This window comes from Hirundo rustica, chromosome 22 (genome assembly GCF_015227805.2).
Source record: "Hirundo rustica isolate bHirRus1 chromosome 22, bHirRus1.pri.v3, whole genome shotgun sequence".
Classification (NCBI taxonomy): domain Eukaryota; kingdom Metazoa; phylum Chordata; class Aves; order Passeriformes; family Hirundinidae; genus Hirundo; species Hirundo rustica.
The window spans coordinates 2,393,504-2,415,849 of record NC_053471.1 but is presented as its reverse complement, the minus strand read 5'-3'; the positions used below and the strand labels follow the sequence as shown (position 1 = coordinate 2,415,849).

The 22,346-nt window shown below is 42.3% G+C and overlaps 2 protein-coding genes across 5 annotated transcripts in view; both read left to right on the top strand.

The window, feature by feature from the left end:
- MTOR (mechanistic target of rapamycin kinase) overlaps nucleotides 1-5,801 on the top strand; it is a 62,731-nt gene extending 56,930 nt beyond the window's left edge. For all 4 annotated transcript variants that reach the window (XM_040084316.2, XM_040084313.2, XM_040084314.2 and 1 more), the window contains 10 exons: nucleotides 16-138; nucleotides 582-664; nucleotides 1,569-1,641; nucleotides 2,139-2,213; nucleotides 2,704-2,839; nucleotides 3,147-3,212; nucleotides 3,355-3,435; nucleotides 3,715-3,795; nucleotides 4,218-4,323; nucleotides 4,823-5,801. In XM_040084316.2, the coding sequence (XP_039940250.1) occupies nucleotides 16-138; nucleotides 582-664; nucleotides 1,569-1,641; nucleotides 2,139-2,213; nucleotides 2,704-2,839; nucleotides 3,147-3,212; nucleotides 3,355-3,435; nucleotides 3,715-3,795; nucleotides 4,218-4,323; nucleotides 4,823-4,838 (840 nt within the window). In that variant the 3' untranslated portion in view covers nucleotides 4,839-5,801. The remainder of the gene's footprint in view (nucleotides 1-15; nucleotides 139-581; nucleotides 665-1,568; nucleotides 1,642-2,138; nucleotides 2,214-2,703; nucleotides 2,840-3,146; nucleotides 3,213-3,354; nucleotides 3,436-3,714; nucleotides 3,796-4,217; nucleotides 4,324-4,822) is intronic.
- Nucleotides 5,802-6,913: 1,112 nt separating this feature from the next.
- EXOSC10 (exosome component 10) lies at nucleotides 6,914-21,267 on the top strand. Its single transcript, XM_040084784.2, has 25 exons — nucleotides 6,914-7,055; nucleotides 7,903-8,039; nucleotides 8,476-8,599; nucleotides 9,096-9,200; nucleotides 9,574-9,739; nucleotides 10,493-10,604; nucleotides 10,880-10,955; nucleotides 11,093-11,203; nucleotides 11,647-11,790; nucleotides 12,106-12,296; nucleotides 12,991-13,147; nucleotides 13,739-13,887; nucleotides 14,163-14,213; nucleotides 14,913-15,024; nucleotides 15,650-15,700; nucleotides 16,245-16,323; nucleotides 16,487-16,608; nucleotides 16,929-17,024; nucleotides 17,636-17,710; nucleotides 18,150-18,237; nucleotides 18,460-18,533; nucleotides 19,098-19,278; nucleotides 19,746-19,807; nucleotides 20,446-20,519; nucleotides 21,087-21,267. The coding sequence occupies exons 1-25, from the start codon at nucleotides 6,927-6,929 to the stop codon at nucleotides 21,115-21,117; spliced, it is 2,697 nt and encodes an 898-aa protein (XP_039940718.1). The 5' UTR covers nucleotides 6,914-6,926; the 3' UTR covers nucleotides 21,118-21,267.
- The last annotated feature ends 1,079 nt before the right edge of the window (nucleotides 21,268-22,346 follow it).

The window sequence follows — 22,346 nt, the reverse complement described above, 5'->3', positions numbered from 1 at the left end:
ACTTCTGAATTATAGATGGCTCCAGACTATGACCACCTGACTCTGATGCAGAAAGTAGAAGTATTTGAACATGCTGTCAATAATACAGCTGGGGATGACCTTGCCAAACTGCTCTGGTTGAAAAGTCCAAGCTCAGAGGTGAGTTCAACACAAGTACTGGCAAACAGCAGAGTGTGTAATTATCTTCTCTGCAGAATGAGTGAGAGATGGATTGATTTATGCTAAACCCCAGCTAAATCACTGCAGAACACGTATCCACTCGTGTATCCCCACACAAGGGGCCTTACAAGGCTCAGAGCCCAAGTGAAGTGCAAGGCACAAGGCTGCAGATTTTACTCTCCATATACTCTGCAGGGGAGAGAAAAGCAGAAGACTCAGAATATACTCTTTTAATGACTTCAGAATATATTCTCTTAATGACTTAGACATCTAATCCGAGGGCACAGGGTGCTTGAACCCCCTTAAACTTATGGAGTGCTCAACCTAAGCATATCACAGTTCTGGTTAATGCATCAATTATAATATATACTGAAACATTCAACATACCTGCCTGGCTTTTTCTCTTTTGTCTCCACTTGTAGGTGTGGTTTGACAGAAGAACAAATTACACCCGTTCACTAGCTGTGATGTCAATGGTTGGGTACATTTTGGGCCTCGGGGACAGGTAAGTAAAGCTGTAAAGGTTTCTTTTATTTAAAAGCACAGACTGTGAAGGCCTGTCAGTTCATTCCTTGAATCTGTTCTTGTGATAACATCTTCCACTGTGGTTACAGCTGAGCTGTAGTGTGATACCATCTTAGGTCACAATTATGCTGCTGTTATTCTCAGCACTGCAGGTGTGAGATGCAGTTTTTGTATCTTGAGTACAAATAAGACTTTCTTCCTTTTTGAAATGAATACACATGGAACTACATTAAGGACCACAATTTAACTTCCAAAATACCTTTGAAGACAATGTATGTTAGATTTAAAATCTGTAATGCCAAAACAGCTAAACCCTTAAATGTTTTAAGAACAAGAGCTCTTATTTCTGAACTTTAAAGTCTCTAACATGAAATTATAAACCTTTGAAAATTGAATTTAAACAAAATTGGAAGATGTAAGCATAAATACAGCACTGTAGTTTCGAAGTCTGGATTGATTTTCTTCTCTGTTAGTGGTAAAATGATTTGTTGTTACCTCAAGTGCAGTATAATGCATTACATTTTTCTACACAAAAAAAAATGAAAAAGCATAAAACAAGTGGAAAAATTTATCCTAACTGAAAAATAAACATTCATATCCAAGAAATGCACTGATTGTTCTTGTCCAGGAGGTTATTTATCTTCCAAGAGGAGAAGATCTCTAACTCATGAGAGGTAATTACAGAAGAAATGTGACAGATGCACTGTCAGGAAGGTTTCCTGTTCATCCTGAGATTGAAGATCTCAGACAAGCAAGCTATCACTGGCAGTTCTTGTTCATGAAGATAAATACTTTTTCAGACTGGAGCTGCTGTGATTTACTTTGTGTTTTTGTAATGTTCTGTCACCAATGGTCTGTTTTTTTCTCCCACTCCTTCACCAAAGACATCCTTCCAATCTGATGTTAGACAGACTGAGTGGAAAAATCCTGCATATCGACTTTGGGGATTGTTTTGAGGTAAGTCTTCCTATTTGGACATGACATTTTCAGTAATATATCACATATTCTGGTGGAACAGAAATTAATCCATAGGCCAGGACAAGCTGACCTTGGAGTCTGATCCTGGACAAACCCTTTGGCTCTGTTTGAGCCTCCCTTTACCTACAGGCAAGATGAAAAATAGACACTTTATCTCAGAAGCATGTCTTGGGGTTAGCTGACCACTGGAACAGGCAAAGAAGTGTTAATATCACTTCCATGAAATTTCTTGGAGCAATTTAAGCTGCTGATAGGCAGTCTGTGTTGCTGGGCACATGCTTGAGTTTTCCCTTTGTTATCAAGTTAATCATCTAGCTTCTCCCAGTAATTTGTGAAAACTGAGGAACATAAAGTTGACTTTATTTCGTATTTGGAATAAAATCTTCAAGATTGTAGCAAAAATATCTCGGTACTTACTAACTTTTACAAAGTAAGATAGCTATTCATTTACTTATTCTCCATCATCATGTGTTTAGGTTGCAATGACAAGAGAAAAGTTTCCTGAGAAGATTCCATTTAGGTTAACAAGGATGCTGACAAATGCTATGGAGGTAAGCATTTCCTCTGATTTAGAGGGGACTGTTCCTAGGGAAAATGGCAACCATATCTCAGTTTCTCCTGTGTTTTTGGTTTTTTTTTTTGTGGCTAAACATTACCACTCCTTAAGGACCAGAGGTGTTAATATTTCAGCTTCATTTTCTGTGAGTTAAAATATCTCCTGTGATATCTGCAGTACATTACAATGGAAAGCAACTTTTGAGTTAGAAAATAAACTACCCTGAAATTCTTCCAGTTTCTTAGGCCTTCCTTAGTTTCCCCATTTCAAACAGCTGTTTATATCAAACAGACACAGTCAGTTGCATGGTACTTTACAAAGATCATCTTCATGGAGAAGAGAGCTTCTTAGTTTGTAATTAATGTGTGTTTTGTTCTCTTAATGAACAAAGCCTAGTGAACTCCAGTTCAAAGCTACCTGAGTGTTGGGGTTGGAGTTGCAGAGTGAACAAAGCAGTGGTTGATTCACTTCTTTTTCTTCCAAAGGTGACAGGCCTTGATGGGAACTACAGAATCACCTGTCACACAGTGATGGAAGTGCTGCGTGAACACAAGGACAGCGTCATGGCTGTGCTGGAAGCCTTCGTGTACGATCCCTTATTGAATTGGAGATTGATGGACAGTAAGTGATCCTGATAAAACAGTGACAGCCAGAGAATGTTCATACAAGAAATCCAGAGGCCTGAAATCCAGTGTGTTTTCAAACAACCTGATCAAACTGTTAGTTTGCATGTGCTATTTCTGTGTGCACACGGTTTTGGGGATTTTAATATGAAATCACAGCAGTGATCAGGAGATTGGAATTATTTTCAGGTGACATCAAAACTGGAGAAGGAGAAAGGCAGACCAGTCTGTATTTTTTGTGGACAAATTTGTTCTGAAAGACTGAAACTGCAGTTCATGCTTTCCAACTCCTTGTTTTCTTGCAGCAAATACAAAGGGCAATAAGCGCTCACGAACAAGAACAGACTCCTACTCAGCCAGTCAGTCAGTAGGTGAGTAGAAAAGATGGTAGATGTCACAAATGTGCTTTTCTAATTAGCTGATTAACAATCTTGCTAATGTGTCCAGAAGAAAATTTCAGCTGATTTTCAGCTTCACATTTATGCTTTTGTGTTTGTATCTTTTTTTCAATAGAAATGTTGGACAGCGTGGAATTGGGTGAGACAGCCCATAAAAAAACTGGAACCACAGTGCCTGAATCCATCCATTCCTTCAGTAAGTTTCATTGTTGGTTCTATACTGATCCAGAAACTGTTCTTAGATCAGAAAATATCATCATGCTCCAAATGCAATTATATGAGATGGGACAGATACAGTCTCTTGTCAGCATAAAAATTATCAGTGTTTTCAACTCCCACAAAGAGCTGTATCTATAGAAAATGCATCTAGGTTTGTTCTCAAAGTGGTATTTGGAAAGTGCACATCTAACAGCAATACAAAGGCTTTTATTGTTCAGATGAAGTCCTAATTCTGTGTCCTACTTCTGTCTTTTAGTAGGGGATGGTCTGGTGAAGCCAGAAGCTCTAAATAAGAAGGCAATTCAGATCATCAACAGGGTTCGAGATAAACTCACTGGTGAGTGCGTAGTTACATTTATCTAAAAGAAACAAAATCTGATGGATCAGCACTATCCTTAGTGTTTGTATTTTGTGTTAATCCTTTCATTTAACATATTCTGATTACATGGATGAGGCCATTTTCCTGTTTTTGTCCAAAACCGAAGTACTGTGCCTGTATTTAGATACAAATAAGTCTGATTTGAAAAGTACAGAGGTGTTTGTAACTACAAAGACTTAATATTTTGCATATATTAGCTTGTTACTGGAAGTTGAATTTCTACTGTCCTGGCTTCATAGTTTGCAGCATTTAGTTGCAAAATTTTACACTTCTAAAGTTTATAAGAAACAACTCCCCACCTGCCAGATAATGTACTTGAAGGGATCAGGACCAGGATTTGTGACTCCTTTCATGGGTTTTTTCATCCTTTAATTTCAAAGGTCGGGACTTCTCTCATGATGAAACTCTCGATGTACCCACACAAGTAGAACTGCTCATTAAACAAGCAACTTCTCATGAGAACCTGTGCCAGTGCTACATTGGATGGTGAGTTTGTCACTCAGCTAACCTGGCTCTTAAAACTCTTCTGGAATAGTCTGAGCAGGGAACTGCTAAAGAGAACCTCACTTGGGTAGTTAGTTATTTATAGGAGCTTTACCACATACTGCATCTGATCTGGTAGATTTTGCAAGCCCATGGCAATGCCATAGACAGTTCTCTAGGAAATTTGCTGTTATAAGTATGACAAGGATTTTACATTTTAAGTGTTTGAAATAAGGAATGTGGTGGTCAGTGCTTTCAGTTGCACTGAAGAGCAAAACAAAGACGATTTAGTGTCATTTGGAGAATTAGATAACTTAGAACTATGCTTAAGGAAATAGATATCTTTCCTGCTAATGTTTAAAAGTGATGAAGATCACCTGGCAACTTTGCCTGTGCTCAAACGGTGCCTGGTCTGTATGGAGTCTCAGTTCTTCTCAGTGTTTGTTGCCTTTGTGAAGCTTCATGCAAGTCATCATTATTACAATATCTTTGTTTTCTTTAGGTGTCCTTTCTGGTAACAGGAGATTCCAGAGTATGCACAGCCTTTTATTCTGGAGGCTTTTTCGCTCCAAACTTGCTCTTCTACAAACACAAACTGAACGTTGGACTGAAATACAGCCTTTGTCAAATATTTTTAAATGTAAATGAAAAGAGTTATTGTATATTAAAAGTTGGTGTAAGCCAATGTATAGCTGCTGTTGGAAAAACAAGCTGTCTGAAACACAACACTTGATTTGGGTTTCCAGGACGGTGAAGACTGATTGTACCATAGATGTCTATGGTTCCACTTTGTCTTTGGGGAACTGGAGATCCATTGAAAATAACTATACGGGTTTTCACTCACTTTGCAATGTAACTAAGTAACCTGCAGATTAATTATTGCCCTGGTCATTCCTGTTGATGTGGGTGCAGTGAGCTCAGTGCGCTTGTGCAGGAGGCTTCTTTTAGGTTTGGGGAGAGCTGCGTAACTGGCAAGAAGGAGAAGTAGAATTTTACCATTGTTTCCTCCTGTACCTTGTTTTCAAACTTGATTCTTGCCCCAAATTGGAAATTGTCTATCTGCTCATTACACTAGTTCAGGATTTGTGTTTCTGACTAGATCAGGGTTTTGACCACATCCGAGATTTGAAAACCTTGAGCTGAGCAAAGTCAGGGTGCCTCTGTGCAGCGTGGTTGGTGGCAAACTGAATGCAGGGTACAAATAAATTCCACTTGGGAGCCTCCTGCAGTGTCTGGGTTAAAAACAGTATTGGGAAATAACTAGGGAAAGAGGATTTGGCACAGGAGGCAGATGGGGGGGGAACTGGTTGTAACTTGAAACAGAAAATAATGGTTATTAAACATGAGGTTGAAGATAAAGTCAAGATTTATGAATTAAAAATATTAAAAACAATGCACAAAATACAACAGAGTAGCCATGTTTAGATGCCATGTTGTATTTGCATATTTTTGTGCCAATAAATGACATCAAAATGTAAACACTTCAGCTGCATTCTTGTATATTCCTAAGGCTTTCTTAGGCAGGGACAAGGAAGCAGATTACTTTTTTTTTTTTAAGGTTTCTGTTGCCATCGATTTGTCTTTTTGTGCACCATCAGGTTGTTGGCTTTATTTCCCTTCTTATAGCAGCTGAATGAAGTCTGTCAGTTGTATAAAAAAACTGTGACCATGCAACCCCTAAATTTTTGTTTTCCAGGAGATGTGATGTCATCTGTGTGATAAGAACATCAGCTTCCTCGGGCTCGGGGTCACAACCACAGCTCCAGGCACAGCATGGAGTGTTGGACAGGATTCCCTGGGCTTCCCCAGCTGCTTGTGCAAATGCTGCACTCCAAAAATGGGAAACTGGGAAGTGGCAGTCACAAATTTGCGTATTGGCCCTAGCCCTTTTCTGGGCACTGGTGTGGCTGTCAAGGGGACTGGGCACCACAGTATAAGGAAGATTATTAATCTGCTTGAGAGTGTCCAAAGGGAACATGAAGGTGGTGAAGAGCCTGGAGGGGAAGAGGAGCCACTGAGGGCACTTGGTCTGCTCAGCCTGGAGGAGGCTGAGGGGAAAGTGATTGCAGTCTACAGCTTCCTCTTGAGGGGAAGAGGACGGGCAGGCATTGATCTTTGCTCTGTGGTGACACAGGGACAGGACCCCAGGGTACGGCTGGAGCTGTGTCAGGGGACTTTTAGGCTGGATATCAGGAAAAGGTTCTTCCCCCAGAGGGTGATGGGGCACTGCCCAGCCTCCCCAGGGAGCTCCAGGAGCATTTGGTCAGTGCTCTCAGGTACAAGGTGGGATTGTTGGGGTGTCCTGTGCAGGGCCAAGAGCTGGACTCGATGATCCCTCTGGGTCCCTCCCCACTCAGGACCCTCTGTGATTCTATGGGTGGGTGTCTGTGGGGGGAAAAAGGCCGAGTCTGCCGCACAGAAGTCCGGCCGGGTGGCCGTCAGGGCTCCCCTCAGGGCCTCCCTCAGGGCTCCCCTCAGGGCCTGCCATCCCCGTCCTGCCGCTGGGGGCGCCGGCGGACCCCGCTGTTCTCTTCTCCCCCTTTCCCGCCACCGTCGCTGCGTTCTCGCAACAGCGCCCGACTCTCGCGATAGCAGCGCGCATCAACATGGCCGCTGCCACGGGTGAGGGGAGCCCGGCGGGGCGGGCGGGCAGCTCCGGGACGCCCGCGGACACTGAGGGAAGCAGCACGATGTCGGCCCTGCCCGGGTTCGACAGCCCCGACGCCTTCGTCAAGGTGCGGTCTGAGAGGGGCAGGGGGAGCGGGGCAGGCACTACCGCTCCCGGCGTGCTGTGTGCGCTCGGGCCATGCCGGGAGCTGTAGTTCTGTCCCACGGGGGCCGCGTGGAGACCCCAGCGTGAGAGGGTGACACCCCTAGGGTGCCCCCCAATGCGAGAGGGAGGGTGTGGACCCGGCCGGCGGGTGCGGGGGCCGGGGTGATGTATCGGGGCCTGTTACCGGCCTGGGTCGGGCCCTGGCCCTGTCAGCCACCGGGGATTCCTGGAAATGCCAAGGAATCGGGGCCCTCGTGAGGGCTTGTCGCGATAGGAATTGCCCCTGGCGTTATAAGTCGCAGTCCCAGTGTGCTTTACCTATGCACGATGCTGCTTCTAGAGAGGGAATGGCTGTCAGATCCCAAATAGGAAGCATTGCAGGGAGTTGGGGTGTTTTGTTAAAGTGGTAATTATCTGCGTTCCTGCTGATTTAGAATTGTAGTATATTCTGAGTTGGGAGGCTTCCACAAGGATCATCGAGTCCAGCTCCTGGCCCTGCACAGACACCCCTAGGATCCCACCTTGTGCCTGAGAGCATTTTCCTAATGCTTTTGGAGCTCTGGCAGCCTTGGGGCTATGACCATTCCCTGGGGTGCCTGTTCAGTGTCTGATCGCTAGTTTCGACTTCCATCATTTAAAGCTGTCTAAACGAACTATGTGAAGTTTCTCCTGGCAAAAAGCCCCACACTACCACACATTAAAACCATGCAGTTCCAACCAGCCAGGCAAAGTGCATTTCTATCAAAGAGTATCCTGAGTAAAAAGAAACAAACTTCTGACAAAACGCTGATAACGGTGTTCCTGCACAGTACGCTCTTGGCACAGTGGTGGCTGCAACAAAGGCATCTAATGGGCTCCCCCAGCCTGGCGACGAGTATGATTTCTACTGCAGCTTCCCTGGGTTCCGTGCGTACTGCAATACGCAGGGCGACCGCCTGCTCCGCTGGTAAGGGCTCTTTTGTATCTCTGGGCTGTTGCTAATAGCTCTCAATCCAAAGCAGAAGGTGACACTCCTAGCTTGTCATAGGTAAAAAGGTGGTTTATTTCACACATCTAATTTTAGCTGCTTCTCTAGCACTTGGCAGCTGAAGCGACAAGCTTAAAGAGGGCCTTTCATAATGGTTGCCATGAAGAGCTGTGCAGGGAGGAGCACCTGATACTGCACACGTTAGGCTGTCCATCTTAGAAGTCATGTTTGTGAGAAACTAATTCTAACACTTAATACTCTTGAGGTGCTTTTTATATTTACTGCTCATATGGTGATATCTATAATTTGATTTATTTGCAGACTTTGAAGTGTAGAAGGTCAAAGAGAATTGGATGTTTTAGTGTTTAGCTTGCTTGCTTTCAGATTGCTGACTGCTGTGCTGTTCTCTTGCCAGCATGAGCCAGGTGATGCAGTACCATGGCTGTCGGAGCATCATGAAAGATTCCAGCAAAGTGACAGGGCTGGAAGATAAGTTTGATATGCTGGTTGACTCCAATGATGTCATTCTTGAAAGAGTGGTAAGCAAATTATTTCTGGATGTGGTTCCTATAAAGTGTTCAGTTGCCACAAGTTTTCTTTTCCTTTCCTTTTCTTTTCCTTTCGTTGCAAGGACTCTAGTTCTTGCACAATTAGTCACTCATTTCCTCAATCTGATGTATTCCCTTTTTATTTTAAAAACCCTTCCAAATGCTAGGCCAGAGATCCCAGCAGCTAAGGTAGGTGGGCCAAAGGGAGGGAAGGTAATATGGGATGTGTGAGGAAACGAAATACAGTTTGACATAAAATCCTCACAGCCTGAGAACATCTGTACATTTTAGAGTGCTTCTTTGAAGTAACTCTTCCCACCCCTGATGTTCAACATACTCCTCCCATGTTTGTCTGTCTTGTATTGCACAGAATTTGGGGGAGATAGCTATGGAGCTACTTACCTATGTGTATTACTTTCTTTACTCAGTCTGAGTGTCTGAGTGTGATGATTGAACACGCGTTTCACATTGTTTTTCTGGATTTTAGAGTATTTTGTTGGATGAAGCATCAGGAGTGAATAGAAACCAGCAGCCAGTCATGCCAGCTGGGTTACAGCCCCCACAGATGATCGTTTCCAGCTGGAACCGTAAGGTGAGGCCCCCATGCTCAGTTTGGCAGTTAGCTCAGCTGTTTTCCCAGCCATTGCACTACCAGTTCTCTGGAGTTGAGTAGTTAAATGTTCTCTCATGTTTTTTCACACATTCTAAGTACCTCTCTCTTTTTTTCCTCTTCATTCAAACTTGATTCTGAAATCTATGCTTTCGGTTGCCATTTCAGTGTCACGTGCCCAACAGGCTTTCCTGTGCTTATGAATTCAGGATCTTGAGTCCCAACACTTTCATTCCTCACTGAAAAATAGTTACTCAGTTTGAAGTGTGGGGTATAACTCTTCCTCTGAATGTTGGATCAGACTAAGTAAAAGAAACTCTGAATGTCTGATAAGTCTTGTTGGTTTTTTAAATAGGCAGGAGAATTCCACAAGAAAGCTCAGTCTGAAACATTCCGACTGCTTCATGCCAAGAATATTTCTCGACCACAGCTTAAGTTTCGTGAAAAGATTGACAATTCCAACACTCCCTTTGTACCTAAACTGTTTATCAAACCAAATGCTTTGAAGCCTTTGCCTGAAGGTAAGAGGTTTATTTTTTTTGGGGGGGGTGGGGGAGGTGTAATTTGTTTACAAGTATTTGACACAAACCTGTCCTCACAGTCTAGAGGAGAAATCACTGACTGGAAAAAAAACCAGCATGACATGTTGAACATTTGAGTGCAGTGATCTTGGTGACACTGTTGTTTCCATATGTGTGATGTCAGTGTAGGTCAGCAAACAGCATCTTCTTGCTGCTATACAGCAAATAATCTGTTCCAAACAGATAATCTGCTGCTGCTTTCTACCACCATGAACATACATGAGAGTCACTTTTGCATGGGAAGTCTTAACTAGTCTAGTTGGTGTCACAGCTTTCAGTTGAGTGAGCTGCAGCTGTGTTTGGGGAGACCTACCTTTGGTTTTGGTGCTTTATCAGAACTGCTGTAACACCCTGTCTCAGTAACACGTTCTGCTGCTGCCAGTTCATCTGTATTCTGCTCTGATGCAGTTGTACTTTCAGTAACCGGGAATGACTGAAAAAATGTTCTGAAGATTTTTCAATTTCCATCCCAGCTTTTGAGCAAAACCACCTCGTGTCTCGCCTAAAAACAGCCAAGTTTTAATAACTGAGTTGTTATTTGAGGTACAAAATGACAGCAAGGGCAGCAACACTAAATTGTTAAGAATTTTGATACTTCATAAACTCTTGTGGTGGGTGGAGAGGGAGATAGTAGTAGGCTGAGAACATGTTATGTGGGGGACCCAGTCCAGTTATTCCATATTGGTTGTTCAGCCCTCACAAAAAGTGGACGGCAGAGAAAGGAGCGCCCTGAGGACTTGGATGTGCCAGCTGCTTTGGCAGACTTCATACATCAGCAGAGGACGCAGAAAACTGAGCAAGACATGTAAGAAACTAACCTGACAGCAGGGTGCTTGGAGTCCCCTGGGTGAACCTGTGTGGTCGGATTATGCTGGTGCTCATCATGTATAACAGTTCTGCATGTGTTTGTGTCCACACTACATTGTGTGTGATTTGCTTTAGACCTCTGCAGCTACGTTAAACCTCTGCTTAAAAAGAGACAGAATAGGGAAACTGCCATAGCTCTCAAAGCCTCTGTGCTGTGTCCTCATAAAGAGGACTGGAAGTTAGTCTGTGCTTGTTTCTTCCTAACTTTCACAGGTTTGCTCACCCTTACCAGTATGAACTGGAGCATTTTTCTCCACCAGATGGAGTTCTCAAGAAACCTGAACTCCAGGTTGGTGCCCACTTTAATTTAAAACTACAGATGCAGTACATTTACAGCCATACTTGACAAATTTCAGGTTTGAGGCTGGAGGTTGGGATTGGGAGCTGGCAATGAACATAACATGCCTAATTCATTTCCTCTGCCAGATGTACAGGCCCATTGAGGAAACACCCTGTCATTTTATCACCACACTGGATGAGTTGGTAGAACTAAATGAAAAGCTTATGACATGTAAAGAATTTGCCTTGGACTTAGAGGTAATCTAATTGCCTTTTCTATTTAAAAGTTACACATTTACTTTTAGGAGCTAGGAGACCGTTATATTCCTTGGGGTGGGGGTGGTTGGGAGGGGGTGGTTCTCTCCTGATTTTTGTACTCCCTGACATGAAAAGTCAGTTCCTGACGCCTGATCTGTCAGATAGCATCTATAAGGTTGAATTAAACTGTGTCAGTATTAAAATTTTTCCAATGGCAGAGCTGGCTGTGCACTTCTTAGTGAATTTGAACTTCTTTCAATTAATCCTATTTTTTTTTTTAAATGCCACCTTAGTGACTGCAAAGAGAAAGTTTGTTCATCCAATTGTCTTTTTTTCTCAAAGAAGTCCTTGTTGCTCTTTCTTCCATCATTTGGAATGCTGTTTGTTTTACGGTATTGTTTCTGTAATTAGTCCTAGCTTATATCTCTCTTCCCTGTTTTCAGCACCACTCCTACAGGAGCTTCCTTGGCTTGACATGCCTGATGCAGATTTCCACGCGAACAGAAGATTTCATTATTGACACGCTGGAACTGCGCAGTGACATGAACATCCTCAACGAGACCTTCACAGATCCTGCAATTGTGAAGGTCAGCTGCCAGATTCACCAGATTTTTTTTTTTTTTAATTACTGTTGTTTTAGTTTAAGCTTTCTTATAGTTAAAATCACACTGTGTGCTCTGTCTTGGTCACTTGATTCTGCTTTCACTATAATTTGTTCAGGAACCTGTTTCCTTGATGTTAGCGGTGAATTGCTTACCAGATGCACTTACTTAGTAGTTCTGTACTTAACAGTAAAAAACAGAGACAAGAAATCTGGTCCTAGACACATGAGTATGTACAGCACAACCAGCCTGGAGCAGAAATGTTCTTCATAGCATTCTCAAATTTTTGTGCTTTTCAAGGTCCTTCATGGTGCCGATTCAGATGTGGAATGGCTGCAAAGAGACTTTGGTCTGTACTTGGTGAATGTGTTTGATACTCACCAAGCTGCTCGTCTCCTGAATCTTGGCAGACATTCTTTGGACCACTTGCTAAAGCTGTATTGCGGTGTAGATGCTGACAAGAAGTACCAGCTGGCTGACTGGAGGATACGGTAAAAACTGACCCCTAAATGGGCTGGAGCTGCAAAGTAGCACTTCTCCTTTTTTGCATTGCTAGAGCTTCTGCTTGCAGGACCCATAGTTCTAAGTTAGTCTCAAAGTGAATGAGCACAGTGTTTACCTGGCTGTGCCCAAAGTTTTTGAGTGTTACTTTTCTCTGTGTTTATAGAAAATCAGTTCTTTTTGGAAAGATCTGTGAAGATGGAGTAATGAAAATCTGGAAGCCTACTTCTTAGAAACAGTTCTTAATCGCTGCAGTGTTATGGAGACAGTATTTGCTCCTCTAGTGCCCCCACAAAAACATTTAATCACATGTGCAAAGTAGAGCAGATGCTGTTGGAGCAGTGATCTTGACTATGCAGGTGTACCCTGCACACTACAGAGATCTCAAGTAAACTTTTGTAGGCTCTGCAGAGAGAAGAGAGCTATGACAAATACTATAGCAAGCAGTTCTGCTGTGTGACCTAGCTACACATCAGTACTGTTCTCCAGCACACGAAAAAAAATCTGAATTGGAGAGTGCACAGCATTTTACTGCTGTTGCCCGACCGATCCTTCAGTAAGAAAACAGAATTTCCATGTTAGTTCTTGGCATGTCTCAGGCATTTTGCCCTAATAAGTCTTTTAAGAGAAATGTGACAGTTTGGTGGGACAACTGTGTTCATGTAATTGTGCCTCTTTTCCCAGCCCTTTGCCAGAAGAAATGATCCAGTATGCCCGTGATGACACTCACTACTTGCTCTACATCTATGATAAAGTGAGGGAGTTGCTGTGGGAGAGAGGGAAGGAGCAGCCCACACAGCTGCAGGTTGTGTGGCAGCGCAGCAGGGACATCTGCCTGAAGGTAAAGCTTCACCTGGTTTGTTTACCTGGATCAGAGTATGAGATTAGGACATTAGGTCCTTTGCCTGTTCTGTCTTTTCCTTTTTTTTGTGTCTGAAAACATCTGTGTAAACTCTGACTCAGTCTTCGCAGTCACTTTCACTAGCTAAAGTCCTTGGATTCAGATGCCTTCCTGCTCTTTTTTGAAATCTAGTATTCCTTGGCCTCACAATGCATTCAGGTGTGTCTTTTCTAAGAGAGATGTTACATTTCTGGTTCTGCTGGATGTTCCTAGAAGTTCAAAGCTTCACTGGAGTTGCAATCTGAGACAACTGTATTGTGCTTGTGGAAAACACTGTCTGTGAAAATAGGCTTTGTGTGGTGTAGTAAAGCTTGAAGATAGTAAAGCTGCTCCTGGGTTTGATGAGGGTGGATTTCCCCTAATGATGGATGTGTGTTTGTCAGCAATAGACTCCTACCAATAGTTTAGGATAAAAAGCTCAAAGACACATTGTGCCAGAGTGTGTTCAGTCCCCCCATGTCCATGTGAGATTCTGTGTCTGAGAGAAGCACAACAGAAAGCTCATGAGTGCTTCTTTTTTTTCCTGTCCAGAAATACATCAAGCCCCTCTTTACAGATGAATCCTACCTTGATCTCTACCGGAGACAGAAAAAACACCTTGACACCCAGCAGCTGGCAGCATTTAGGCTGCTCTTTGCATGGAGAGACAAGATAGCACGTCAAGAGGATGAGAGCACAGGGTAGGAAGTCTTTTGTTATGGACACTGGCTTAATACTTCAGTAAATCTCTTGGATTATGCCTCTTCCACCCCTGAGATGGGACTACTTTGTTACCTGTAGAAATTACTGTACTACATCAGGCTGCTTGTTATGCAGAAGTTCTATCATGTTTCTTCTCTTTTTAACTGATTTCATCATCTCAGACTTTGTAATGGGGGCAGAGTTGTGTACTTTGAAGGTGTTTTTAATTCTTTTTAGCTTTCTGTTACATTCATACCACCTCATTGTGTTGTAGGTATGTGCTACCAAATCATATGCTGTTGAAGATTGCAGAGGAGCTGCCCAAGTAAGTTTTGTTCACACTGAAGGAGTCTTACTTGATCTTAATATCCAGCAAGTCACTTCCAAGTGTGTAATTACTGCTGCAGTTGGTCCCTTCCTTCTAGCTGTCAGTACTGCTTTTCTCTATAGTTGCTCAGTTTGGAAGAGAAATAAATAGCAGTGCTCCTTCAGAAGGCTCCAGACTTCTGGGATACATCACTTGGATTGTATTGCACTGATAAACCACATTCCTTGGCATTGCTCTGTCACACGTTCCCTCTGAGATCCCTTCACTTTTACAGAGCAAGTGAGTGCCCCCCAAACTTATTTGGATTTTTATTGCAGTTCCTAAAGGAGTGGGGAAGGCAAGGGACAGATCCCTTGAAACACCCAATTTATACAATATTTTCCTCAAACATTTGGCACTCATCACCTAACATGCATACTTAAGAATAATAAAAATACATTTTTAAAGGCAGATGCAGTGCTGGGCTCAGCTTTCATAGGTGAATACAGAAAAGTTAGGTGAGAGGAGAGCTGACCTGATGGCTTCTCCTCATCTGCACAAACCTGGTGCAGAATTTCATCTCAGAGATTAATCTGACTTGTCTTGCTGTGTCACAGTCAGGGTAGTGGTTATATCCAGCTGCACATCCTTTGAATGCAAATGCCCAACATTCCAGCCATAAATACAGCACACTGAGTTTTCCTCCTCTCTTTTTAGAGAACCCCAGGGTATCGTTGCTTGCTGTAACCCTGTCCCACCACTTGTTCGCCAGCAGATTAATGAATTGCATCTGCTCATTCAGCAGGCCCGGGAGATGCCTCTTCTCAAGGTAGGAGTAGCTTGTACCACACAGAGACTGATCACTGGCGTTCCCTAAGCCAGGCCCTGGACCTGAATGCTGACCTGTGATGATGCGTGTGCTGGAGTTTGCTTTCTGAACACTGAATCTGTAGCAGTGTTCTGTGATAGAGCAGAAAGATTTGTTGCAGCTGCTTGCCAGTCTGCTGTGTAGTGGCTTACACACTGTGCAGTTTCCTGGGAAACTGGAGCAGTAAACAAGCAGACACTGCTTGAACAGAATGCAGTTTGTCTTTTACTGTACATCACATTTGCCTGTGAGAGGAGGAACTGCACCTTGTGGAATTTGCTGCCCATGTAAATGGACTCAGAAGTGTTTTACAGCTATGGTGAGGCAAAAATAAAAAACCACCTTAGGTGTAAGATGTTCATTAGTTAAAATACATCATCAGCATGTTGTTATTAATACAGCTTTCATCTTGTAAAAAACATTTCTGGGTGAGGTGTTTAAATGCATTGCCAAGTGCAAACACTGCAGAAAAAGAAAGTAATTTTTTTAATCTGCTAGCTTGTAATAAATGTGTTGAAAACACTGACCAGGTGGCCAGCCTAGAAGAAACGGGGCTTTAAGTGATTTACCTTTCTCTCCATTCTAGTCAGAAATTACTTCAGCAGTCAAGAAGAGAGCACCTCTACCCAACCCTGAGGTATTGTTTGCATTATATTTTTACCTAGTGTCTTAAGCCTTAAACTTGGAAACAAATGTATCAAAATTCTACCTGCTAGTAAATTACTTCTCTCATCCATTTTACAAGTTTCTCTGCTTTAGCTTAATGGTACTTTTGTGTGCCAGACTCATAATATTACCAGCTGTAAACTGATATTTTACAAACCACCATAAAGCAGCACTTAAAGTTTCATCAGCAAACACTCTGGCTGCTGGACAGTTTAATGTATGTTGAAATATATTGACTGAACTGTAAGAAAAGAGGTTTTAGAGGAGTTTCTAAGGCTGACTTGTCCTCTCTCATCATGTGTATGAAGTAAAGCATCTCATTAGCTCATGGGTGTTTGCACAAGTAGCCTTTTGATGCCAGATGTGATGTGCTCTGGCACATGAGCTGCATTAAGAATATTCCATCTCTGAATTTCATCCCTTTTTTTTGGAATTTTCATTGAAGAGTCTCTGCAGTATGTGAAAATAATAGATTCAGAGTGTATTAATGGTGTTTATAATTTAAATCTCTGCAGAAGCTGGAGAATGCCCTCTTTGGACCACATGACAGTTCACGGATTCCTATGGATGATTTTCAGAGTAACTCTGCCTTGGGTAATTTAGAGTTAATCTAAAAGCTGTGCTAATAATGCAGTGATGGAGCTTTGACATGGGGAAAATAAGCAGTCCTGAAAAAACTTTCAGGAAAACCTCATGACACACAAAAGAGCAGTAAAATACACAAGACTAACAAAAATTTTGTCTCCTTTTCATGCAGACCCTGCACCAGTTTTGGAAGACGTTTGTCTCTTTTCAGACAGTGAGAGGACAATGGACATTCAAGATGATCAGCCAGAGTCAACATGTCTTGTTGCTACTACCACTATCAGCATATTCAGTGTAAGCAGTATGTATGTGACAGTGTCAGTACTGAGATGTTAGAAAACAAACTTAATAATCTGATAAAACTGTGTGGAAGTGTTGAAAGAAATAAGGTGGGAGTGCATGGCACTGGTACTGACTTTTGACAGGCGTGTGACCTAACCAAGACAGCTGGGTTAGGAGGCCAGCAAGGTTAATTCCATGTCTCTGGAGGGTCACTGCTGTCAGGGGGATTTCAGGGTGAGAAGCAGAATGGCATGAAATAGCAGTAGCCAAACCAAAAGAATATTCATGTTATTAATATTTCTTCTTTTTTTTTTTTTTCCCTTTCTTTTAAGGAATGCAATGAAAATGAAGGAAATAAGAGGATTTTAACCACTGCACAGCGGAAAGCTCAGCTCATAATGGAGTCCTTTGAAAATCCGTTTAAAATGGTAAAAGTTCCCAATAGTGGGACTCAAATTACCCAGTGCAGAGGATGCTCTGAGCTAATTTTCCAGGCATATCAGAAGGGTTTGATAGAGCATCAGCTGCTGCTTTCTGACTGGAATCAAGGGATTGTCCTTCATGCAAAGACACATGTGTGGACTTGTTTTTAAAACCCATTTAAATACCTATTGGATATAAGTCTTTCTACATAGTAAACTGACCATTCACCAATTTTAGATTTTTTAGGTTTTCTATCTGTTCTTTGTGGCTAGGATTAGTCAGCTGATTCAACTCTTGTAATGAATCAGAAGAAGAATAGAATATTGTTATACATTTGGAGTGGTAAATTACTAGGAAAAAAAATCAAATTTTTTTCTGGTGTGCAGTTGACGGTCTGTTGGGGATGTTTTGGTTTTGTGGGGAGGGGTTTTTAGTTGTTTTTTTCTTCAATATTTCTCTTGGCAGTAGCTGTGGGGACTTCTTTTTTTTTCCACAAGGTGTTCTATCTGTAGAATATTTCTTCAAATGAACTCATGATTTACAACAATTGGCATTTTAGCAATGAGCTAAATGTCACATGCAAAATTTAAAGCAAAAATTTTTTTTCTCTTTACAGTATCTACCTCCAGAAGAGAATTCTGCCTATGTCTCACAATCTGCAAAGTTTGACCCGTCATCAAAAATTTATGAAGTAAGACTGATGCTAAAATTTCCTGCCAAGTAGTACAAAATAAATAAGTCGTTTATTTTCCATCAGGTGCCTCACCAATATAGTTTCTTGGGTTTTTTTTTCCCTCCTTGGATACTAGAGAAACTTAACATGTTTCTGTGACATTCATATCCTTTGAAGAGCCAGGGATTGGAGACATCCTGCTGTATAGTCTCTGTCTGTCAGAGCTGCAAACTCTACTGAAGTATCTGCATTTGTTTTCAAGGCTTGTTTGTAGCTTTGAGCTTTTAAAGCATTTGGTTTCCCTCACACGGTGCAGCAGATCTTAATCTCTCTTAGAGCTGAATTTGATCTTTTGTACTCTTAATGAGGACCAGCATGTGTTAGCAAGTTTATAAGCAACTTCTAGCCATAAAAACTTTAAAGAAAGTGTTTCCAGGTCATTTTTTTTTCATTGCAGATCAGCAATCGATGGAAGCTGATGAGTCAGGCACCAGTACAGAAGACATCCAAGAATGAAACCAATAAGAAACCAGCTCAGCAGTCAGGTACAGCCATTCTTCCTTCCTTGGTGTGTCTGCCAGCCTGCTTTTCCCAAAGCACATAGGTTGCTTCCTATAGATGATGGATTTCCTGATGAAGGACATTATTTGTTGACATTTGTACTCTTGTTTAGTTTGAGACTTGATACAAGCTGCTTTGTTTGCTTTTTCTAAGCCCCTGGCTAACTTACTCCTGCTATTTACAGTAATGCTTGTTTGTCTCCATAGCTGCCCACGTCCAGACAGAGAAGGTGCATAAAAAGGCAGCAGAAAACGTTGTATCCATTCGTCAGCAAGCCATGGTATGTCACAGAATTCCTCCTTCCACCCATTGACTGTTCCAACATAGTTCAGAATGAAACTCTGAGCCCCGTAACCGAAATACCTGAATGACAGTGTTTTGATAGTTGTGTTTCTGTGGTGCTGCCCTGGGTGTAACAACAGGTTCCTGCTGATTGTGCTGTGCACGTTGTCGCATCCCTCCACGTGTTCAGTAGGGAATGTTTGCCACTGATGCACCTCTGCTCCTTTGAGGTGCCTCAGTTGTTCTGCATAGGCTCCCCCAAATACGCCAGTGGGGCCATTTGAAACTGTCATTTCACAGGATACGGGAAGCAGGTCTCAGCTTCCCATATCCTGTCAAATGACAATTAGGCTTTTCATAAAAGTCCCTACTAAGAGGAAAAAAGAAAAGAGCAGTTTAGCTCCAGGAAGAGCACAGAGCTTTTTCCCCGTGCTGTTATTGCCAAAGGCAAGAGCAGTCACTGGAGCCTGGCTCTGTTGGTCATTTAATTTGCCCAGTGAGATGTTTCATTCTCCTTTCTTCAACTTATCCTTTTTTCCTGTTCTGTGGGTTGCTTTCATAGCAGGAACAAGCTAATAGGAAGAGGGAGAGAGACACAAGTGAAACAGGAGCAGAAACGGGAGCAGAGTTGCCAACGCAAGAAAAGAAACGGCAGAAAACCCCCCAGAAACCAGAGGAGCTGGAAGCACCAAGGCAATTTACCCCCTTTGATTACAGCAATTCCAACCTCAAAGTGTTTGCAGGTAAGATTTGATCCCTTTCTAGAGTGCTACACACTGTGGAAAACGTTACCAGCCTTGAGAAGGCTGTGTGAGTGTGGGTACCAATGCAGTCAGACTGTTACAACATGCTTACCTTATAGCAGGGAAATACTTCAAGCAAATGACTTGAAGAATGTACACTTTAGTATCCCTTTACTGATTTGGAAACAGAATCCTGGAACAATTAATTGGCCAAGAGGGTTGTGGATTTGGATTTTGTTTCTTTTCTCTTGTCTGTTTCATTGGAGCCAGGAACTAAGAGGCAAAGGAGATTTGACTCCTCTGTAAAAAAACACCTATTCAAAAACATCTCCTGCCCTTAAAAGTTTGTTCTGGATTTTACTGTGTGGGAGACTGTGTAGTGAAACCTCCATATCATCAGAGGAACACTGTGGAATGCATTGTTATATATAGAAAATCTTAGTGACATCTTCTCTCCTCTCTCTTAGGAAGCAGCAAATCAAAACAGTCGCCACAATTTGATCCTGCCAAGCAAGCTCACACAGGCAAGGTATGGGCTTGTCATGAAAGGAGGAGCAGAAATGTGGGAGACAGCATGTACCCATCTGAGGGCTCCCTGGGAGGGCACATGATACCTCCTGCATCTGCAGAATGTTCCCTAACAGCTTCCAGTCACAAGTTCATGCTTAGTGTTATTATTTCTTCCCATTCAGGAGGAGCTTCCTTGGAGTCCCTCAGACTCTCTTGTTGTTTCCCACCCATTCATACATTGCTCACACTTATGCCTCTGTACATCACAAGCATGACATTTGGACCACAGCAAACCACCACAAATTCCAGTACCAAATTAAATTTTCAAAACTCACAGGCATTCCTGACACCAGAATGTGTCAGGTTTGCATGTTGCTCATGTACCCCTCCAAGCAGTGTTATTTGGAACAGTCTCTGCTCAGAGATTTTTTACTTAACTTATTGCTAAGTGAGTAATCAAACCATGGCTTGCTGATGAACAGACACAATGTTTTGTGCTGCCTTTTTATGAATACGTAGGGAAGTCTGTGACCAGCACAGGGAAATTAATGAGCAGATTTCTGTGAGACTGGAAAGATCTGGCAGCACATAAATCTCGTGGAATATACTTGAGAGGAACCTTGCTGTTGGTGATGTTTTATTTGTTTGTTTGTGCAGAAATTTGCTGGGGCTAACAAACTTCAACAGTCTGGAAACCGGAGCATGTCCTACCTGGCAGGGAAAGCTGAAAGGTGAGGTTTTAGCCTGCTCTCATCCAGCTGGAGTGTTTGCACACCCCTGCCCCAGAGCCGTGGGCTGAGCTTAGCTATTGTCCTCTACTGCTGTGGGAGCTTTAGCACATGTTTAATGGAAGAGGTTGCATCACACCCTGACATCAGTTTAAAGGAAAAAAAAGAAAAACTCCCCCGACAATTTAGGATTAATGCAATCAAAGACAAGTCTGGGTGGAAGGTTTGAAATGCTGAGGTAAAAGTTTGTGTTAAAGGGTGTGGGTGTTGCTTTCTTTGATCAGAGACAGGTGGAAGTGGAGAGAACCTCTGCCTAGCTGGGGAGGAATAACAGTACTGTCCAGTATGAACATTCTTTTTCTGAGTAGATACATAGTGTTTATCTTACAGTGTTTGATTCTTGTGTGTTACTTTGTCTTTAAAGAGCAACACTACCTGAGGGCAGCATTGGAGGGAGAAGGGTGCTGTCTGCCTCTGGAGCCTCTCTTGATAGAATCATTGTAACATTGTGTTTTCAGTCTTGAGTGAATTTAGAGCATGAGTTAAAGTGTTTGTTTAACTCTTTTGCAGGGGTTCCACACACCACTGGCCAAAGAGATAATCTTTGTTACAGGACCTGTGGGAGTTGCTGAATGAAACAACAGTTAAAAGTGTTGCTGCTGTGGGAAAGCAAATGCCAGTTATTGGTCAGTTTTTGTACAGGAAAGTTTTTAAAATCATTAAAACCCTTTTTTTTCCAAAAGGAAAACCATCTTAATTGTTATCACTTCTTCTGTTACATTCACATTGCTTTTTTTTTCTAATTATACTCACAGTGTTGCTTGGTTTATAACTTTGAAAGTTTATCCTGTGTCCTCAAACACAGTTAGGTAAACAATCACTTCCTGGAGCTGCAGAACCAGCATGTCTTTGGAGTATGGCAGGAATCTCTTGGCATCTCTAAAGGCAGCACAGAAATAATAGAGATGCAGTAGATGTGACTCAAACCCCAGCAGTTCAAAGAAAAAAATGAGGCCAAAGTGACTTTTCATGATAGACCTTGCTTACAAATTGAACTGCACAGCTCATCTCTTACAAGACAAGGTAATACAGAAAAAGAGTGTGTTTACCTCACAGTGTTTGTGTATTTTAATGGAAAGATTGTGTTTTAAGGAAGGGGAGGGAAGAAAGAGCTGTAGGAGACCAATGGTTTCACCGTAAAGTTACAGAGTGAAAATAAGAGCATTAGGCAGAAGGGAAAAACATGGAGTGGCAGTGTTGTGCTGGGGAAAGGCAGAGGGTTCTGTGCTGCAGCTGAATCTCTACAGCTGAACTAAATGTCCAGGTTTTAAATACCCACGGTGAGTTATCTCTTAAGTCTTTGTAGAAAGAATATCAGAATCATCAGTATTTGATGGGTCAGTGACAGAGTTTATGCTAATGTAGACCTCTGACAGCTGGTGATATTGCTGTGGAGATGAGGGAACATGACATTTTATCAGGGCTTTATTTTACAAAGACTATGAGGAGGCTTGAGATGTAGTTTGTTTTCAATCTTTGGGAAATGGGGAGTGGAAGGAACAGAGAAGGGGTTTTCCTCTTTAGGTATCTTAGTGTGAACAGTGTCGACTAAGCAGCATTGTAATGATAGAACAGAGTCTCTTTCTGCTTATAAAATCTGCTTGCATGGCTGAATATTGGAGAATGCTTTTGTGAAGAGGCAGTTAAATAGCAATTGTCTCCAAGTGCTTTTGCAGGGGCTGCCGATTCATTCCTTGTCAGCTTTACCAGTTCTCGTTATTTCTTTAACTTGAAGAACAAGTAAGTGTTAGCAAAAGCCCCATGGGCCCT